Source organism: Mycetomoellerius zeteki, unplaced genomic scaffold (assembly GCF_001594055.1).
Source record: "Mycetomoellerius zeteki isolate Tzet28-1 unplaced genomic scaffold, Tzet1.0 scaffold267, whole genome shotgun sequence".
Taxonomy (NCBI): domain Eukaryota; kingdom Metazoa; phylum Arthropoda; class Insecta; order Hymenoptera; family Formicidae; genus Mycetomoellerius; species Mycetomoellerius zeteki.
This window is the reverse complement of record NW_017257246.1, coordinates 503,905-509,818: the sequence shown is the minus strand read 5'-3', so window position 1 is coordinate 509,818 and position 5,914 is coordinate 503,905. Positions and strand designations below refer to the sequence as shown.

General features: G+C 33.0%; 2 protein-coding genes across 5 annotated transcripts in view; one reads left to right on the top strand and one right to left on the bottom strand.

Moving 5' to 3' along the window:
• Positions 1-956, top strand: part of LOC108724018 (3-hydroxyisobutyryl-CoA hydrolase, mitochondrial-like) — a 3,381-nt gene extending 2,425 nt beyond the window's left edge. Inside the window, 3 exon segments of the mRNA XM_018450123.1 lie at positions 256-469; positions 547-734; positions 811-956. Of these exon segments, the coding sequence (XP_018305625.1) occupies positions 256-469; positions 547-734; positions 811-956 (548 nt within the window).
• Positions 957-1,977: 1,021 nt separating this feature from the next.
• On the bottom strand, positions 1,978-5,040 carry Sar1 (Secretion-associated Ras-related 1). 4 transcript variants are annotated; one of them, XM_018450152.1, is made up of 6 exons: positions 4,942-5,040; positions 4,017-4,122; positions 3,115-3,234; positions 2,958-3,023; positions 2,645-2,880; positions 1,978-2,528 (listed from the first exon to the last, which is right to left on the bottom strand). In XM_018450152.1, the coding sequence occupies exons 1-6, from the start codon at positions 4,978-4,980 to the stop codon at positions 2,412-2,414; spliced, it is 684 nt and encodes a 227-aa protein (XP_018305654.1). In that variant the 5' UTR covers positions 4,981-5,040; the 3' UTR covers positions 1,978-2,411. The 4 variants fall into 4 exon arrangements, with proteins under 4 accessions (XP_018305654.1, XP_018305655.1, XP_018305658.1 ...); XM_018450153.1 differs by having other exon boundaries at positions 4,717-5,037; XM_018450156.1 differs by having other exon boundaries at positions 4,921-5,037.
• Positions 5,041-5,914: the final 874 nt, after the last annotated feature.

Here is a 5,914-nt window from a genome sequence, read left to right as displayed (position 1 = left end):
CTTTATTTTGTCCATGATAAATTTGATAATAAATGTAATGGACTTGACTATTAAAGGATTTCGAATTGTTTTTGAAATTTTCATTATTGCAAAGTAGACTAAAATATCTTTCTTTTACCTCATTCATCATTATGCTATCTGCCAGGACTGGCGAGTTATTTACATAAATGTGAAAATGTTTAGAGTGCGTACTTTATTTTGTCCAGTACTATATATACATATAATATATTTATAAATATATTTTTTACCGAGATGTCGACGTTCTCTTTGCTGGAATCGCGACGCATTTTGTACCATCGGAGAAACTCACAGATTTGAAACGAGATTTGTTAACGTTGCGTGAAGTCGACATTGAGTTCGTTTTAAACAAGTATCAACCGAAATTAAATCATGAATTCAGTTTGGCATCTCATATGTCACAAATAGAAAATTATTTCTCTGCTCCAACCGTTGAAGAGATAATTGAAAGGTGAAATAGAAATATTAAAAAATTGAATTAATATATTTTCACTTATAATAGCAATGCATAATTTTTTTTGTGTAAAGGCTGAAGAAAGATAATTCAGACTGGGCACAAAAAAACATAAATGTACTACTCAAAATGTCTCTGTCTTCTCTCAAAATCACCAAAAGAGCGATCGATGAAGAAAAAGAAAAATCCTTAGCAGATTGTTTAAAGATTGAATTTAGATTAGCTTGTACCGCTCTGACTAGAGACGGTGATTTCTATGAAGGTAATAATTAAGATAGAATTTAGCGCATGTCTTACAAATCTTCTGTTCTTGAATCAATATTTCAATTTAATTGTAGGTGTCAGAGCTCTCCTAATCGACAAAGATCGGAAACTAGTATGGAAGCCGACATCCTTGACTGATGTAACGAATGAATATTTAAATAAACGGTTCGCAGTACTTCCTGTGGAGAAAGAATTGCAGTTATGTACCAGCAAATTATAGAAATTAAGAGGTTTATATGTACTGTGGGTATGTATAAATTGTTATAATAATAAGTTTCTAAATACTTAAATTTTGTACAGAACTAGATATATATCAAAATTGTACAGATCTAGATATATATCAAAATTGTTACTTTTTTAAGATCTAATCTTATATTTCTCGCAATAGATTATAGTGTAAATCAATTTATCAAAAACCATTTTGTAAATGGCGCATTATATAATTGGGTGAAATATAAAACAACATATATTTTATTGGTATAAAATAAAGACAACATAAGTACTTACAACCTAAGTACTATTATGTAAAATATTTTTTGTTTGTAACTTTGATTTTTATTTTGGAGGCAACTCCAGAATTATAAGCTAGATTCATAACCAACAAATTAACAAAATTTTCCCGCTATCTACATAATTTATGAACATCATCAACTTATAACAGTAACTTAATTTACAGATCATACAGATCAAAGAATCGAAATATTGTTTTGAAATATTAAGGATGATATATGCTGGTTTTTAAACAATATATCAGCTATATAATTAAGATATGCAATTCCATAATTAGATGAAAACGTTATAATTGTTCTATCTAATAATTTCGATCGATTTGATAGATTTTCGTAATCATTGTCAAAAGAGAAATTATATTCATATATATCTTGCATTTCCTGAAAAATAGATTTCAAAGAATATACAAAATATTGGCACAAATACAAGACTATATAAGTAAAAGTACAACAGAAAAGTAAATACCAGCGACTAAATATAGAACAGCAGCATTTAGCAGTCATTCAATGATTCTAATAATTATGATATTTTAAATTAATGAAAAAAAGGAAAAGTATCGATTAACGAATCAACCTAATTTACATATTGCAAGTTCTCAATTTTCCAAAGCCACGACATATACGATTGCGTACGATATATTACTCTGCATTGTAACTTATGTGTATTTCTCTTTTAGAGTATATCGTCACTAAAAATAAATTACCAAAAATAAATCTACAAAACATTTGAAATTCTTAAATAGTTTATTAGTTTTATTTTATCAAAATGTTTTTATTTCATTTTTCAGCATGTATTAATGATCATTCCCTTAATGTGACTCGCAAAGTGATAGGCTCCCATAGAATCCGTCTAGGATTCGAAATATTAAAAAAAAGATGATGTTTATGGGCTTTTCATGCATACCAACGTCAAAGAAAGGAAATCCGTCTTATCCTTTGCATGTATGTTCTCGAGAATATTTGTCTCGTGTCTCTATTTGTGAAAATTGTCTTAAATTTCGGTTACTGTTTCATTTTTTGTTTTTTTTTTGTTTTTTTTCCGATGAACGATGTTTCCTCTCCTACTGCTGAATTCATATGAAGACTCCGGTAGCGATACCGGTACCATAGGAAAGGGAAATGATGGAACTGTTGAGAATCTGTCATGTGTATAATAATATGTACGTTCAATCGATGTACTGTGCAAGCCAACGGAAGCCTTCCCCATATCCCTGCCGTTTCAGAACTGAGCACATAAACAGTTCCAGCGGACGGCCGGGTATCTCGCTGCGAGCAATTTTACCCTACAAATTTTCGATTAAAATTTCTTAAAAAAAAAGCCAATACAAATTTTATCTCGCTCTAGTTGTAGTTGTTATACTAATATATAGGATCACTATTTCGATTTGCATGGAAATACCTTTCCTGTTGTTTGTCCATACAGATTAAAGAAGTTTCTGAGTTCATCTTCAGAAGCCGCGGATGGTTTGTCAATTTTATTGCCTAGTACAAGAACCGGACACGCGCTGAGTTGCTCATCAGTTAACAATGCATCCAACTCGGCTTTTGATTCTGGTAATCTTGTTCTGTCACTTGCGTCGACGAGGAACACTATCGCGTCGACAGCTGGGAAATAATCCTTCCATACGCGACGTGCTGTAGAGATACAATTTGCAAAAGTATGAGCAATTATTCAACTAAAATGGAACATAAAATGTACATCTCTTGCATACCTTGAGTATGACCCCCAAGATCAAAAGTCGTAAATCTCATATTTCCAATAGACAATTCTTCAGATGCTAGAACAATCATTAATAACTCAATGAAATGTTGATTTTCATTATTTGTTGCAGTAATAAAGATATATAGTTTATATAGAAGTATAATTACTTGGATGTAATGTGGGTACATGTTGAGCTAAACGATCATCCTTGAGCATATGAAGCAATGTAGTTTTGCCCGCGTTATCCAAACCTAGGAAGAGAAGCTTGCCACTCTTCTTCCATAGTCCTAAAACCAACAAGGAAAAATCATACAGATCAAATGTATAACAAATTTGTTGAGAAATAGAATATTCATATGAATTTAAACTGCTAATAAGGAATATCACATGGAATGAAACCAATATCAAAATTTCCATAAATTATAAAATGTCTACTTACTTTGTCAGATAACAAATATGATAAGTGTACATATTTTTAACAAATATCCTCTTAAAAATAATTCAGAGTAAAAGAGCTTGTTTCACAATTGTCTTTTCAATTAAATTATTTAAATATTATATTCTAGACAATTGTTTTAATAACAGATTCTTATCAGTAACATTATAAGTATTTATCATTTCTGAATACTCTAAATATTAGCAACAGTGGATGCATTCAGTAGAAAGCAACTTTGTAATTGTTGTAAGATTCTTTAATGTATGATTGGTTCTTGAGCCTTAATTCCTCGCTGGATCTAAATGTATAAACCAATCATATTAAATAATTTTACAACAGTTGTAAAGCTGCTTCTTCTGCTGAAGCCAGTTGTACAATTGTAATATTTGTAATAAGATTGGCTGCGTTCAGCAGAAAAAGCAGCTTTGCAACTGTTGTAAAATTCTTTAATATAATTAGTCTTGTTCTTAGCTTCTCATTAGACCTAAATATATAAACCAATCATATTCAAGAATTTTACAACAGTTGTAGAGCTGCTTTTTCTGCTGAACGCAGCTATTGAATCTTGGTATGAGCAGTGATTAGAAGATGAAAAACTTACTACTCAATCAATGCAAGAAAAGTTCTACCCACCGAGATAATTCAGCACTCCAGCGAACCAATCCCAAATAAACATATTTATAGCTGCGGTTATGTGACGTCGACTATGCTGTGTGTGTATGTTAACTAACGAATGACTCTGCAACAATAGCAAAGCAAATTAACGAGAGATCACAGTCTAGCAATGTGACTCGATCGACTGACTGTTTAAATCCGACCTCGCAACCTTGAACTTTCTAATAGGAAGCGAGGTGCGAAGTCATCGTCGAGCTCACTACAGGCATTCACGTATCCCGGCGATCCGCGATTCCTCTCGGCTGCACCTCTCTCCACCTTCCTGGAGGCCTCGTGTTCTCTGCTGACAGTCCAATTAGACAGATATTCAAGATTTTATTCGCGACAAGTGTAGAAAAGTGCAGACGAGACGGAATAAAACGGAATTGCGATGTGGAATCTATGACGACTTGCTATTTTCTCTCTCTCTCTCTCTCTCCCCTTCTCTCTTTCTTTCTTCGCGTATTTTTCTTTGTTTTTCTTTAATTTTTATTCTACATTGCTTTTACAATTATATCCTATCTCTGTATGCTCTTAGAGGGCTTGCCCTAGAGCAGCAATAAACGCTCAATCAATCAATAAATCAATCAATCAATCTCAATCTCTCTCTCTCTCTCTCTCTCTCTCTCTCTCGTCATATGATTGACGAGTGATTTATTATTCCAAGACAACGGCTCACCAGATCTCCGTCTATCTCTTTCTCTCTCGCTCTCTTGTTTACTGACAATAGACGATTATTAACTTCTCTCGATGTCAGTCTCTCTCTCACAAATCAACGAGAAGACGGGAGATTGATGGCCAATCTTATGGAAAATCGCGCGCGTTACGTTAAAAAGCAACGGCCGAAGGCCCGTTACTCGTAGTTGACGTATGTTTCACGTACTCACTATGAAAAAAAACGTACGGAGGCCGCGGTGACGGAGAAAAGTGCTTTTCCTCCCATAGAAAGAGCAGCCCGACCACAGAGCCCCGTTGGCTGGCAGTTGGCACTGGGTGACGTCTACCAACGTCTACTTCCGTTCGCCATATTGGGCGAAATATCGTTGCATCATAGGCGCGAGATTTTAAACATTTCCATTTATTGGTATTTATTGTATTTAATTCTTATATTCCCAAATTATTTCACAGCTGCAAAGCGAAGTCGTGTTTCTTTCTTTTGCGAAACAATTACAAATTACATTTAATCTGAAAAAGAAAATTTTCTTTGAAGAATAAAGGTAAAAAATTGAGTTATATTGGCTTGTTTTTTAGACGACTATTAAACATTGGCATGTTTAAATTGATGGAAAAGGAACGTTCAGAAGCATATTCAATATACATTTCTGCATATCTTTACTTGATTTATTAATAAACGCATTCAACATTACTTGTGTCTACACGTGTCAGATTTTACCGAAATAAATGTTTATCATGTTCTTCACGAGAGTGTTGATTATCCTATGCCAAAGATGTATTTATATTGTTTATGTCATGAAGCTCTGTTGAAAAAATAATTATCTCTTATCTCATCTTTTTCAATTTTATCTGTAGAGAAACTGAGAAATTATTTGAAGTTATATGGTTAATGTTATAGTTAGAAAAGTAGCGTTATCAAATTCCAAACAAGTAGGTTATTACAATATTTACAAGGGAAACACTAGGTTTTTCCGCCGATTTGGCTGAATTTTATATGTATAATAGCTATCCAATTAATTCGTGTTAAAATTATCCTACGCGCCTCAAGCAATTACGAGAAAAACGCGTTTAAAATGTACATGTTCAATGTATTGATCAGTAAGGAGTCGGTAAATAAACGGCGTGGTTAGTAAAGGCTGACTACAATGTAAAATCTCTGGTTCGAATTTCATTTTTACAAATGTTTTTATCTACTGCGCATT

What these genes read in the sequence shown, in the direction of transcription:
- Sar1 (XM_018450152.1), bottom strand. Translation starts at nt 4,980, where the DNA reads ATGGGAGGAAAAGCACTTTTCTCCGTCACCGCGGCCTCC. An exon ending in TGTACCCACATTACATCCAA is followed by an intron (nt 3,024 to 3,114) that starts GTAATTATACTT and finishes TGATTGTTCTAG; the next exon opens with CATCTGAAGAATTGTCTATT. An exon ending in TCTTGGGGGTCATACTCAAG is followed by an intron (nt 2,881 to 2,957) that starts GTATGCAAGAGA and finishes GTATCTCTACAG; the next exon opens with CACGTCGCGTATGGAAGGAT.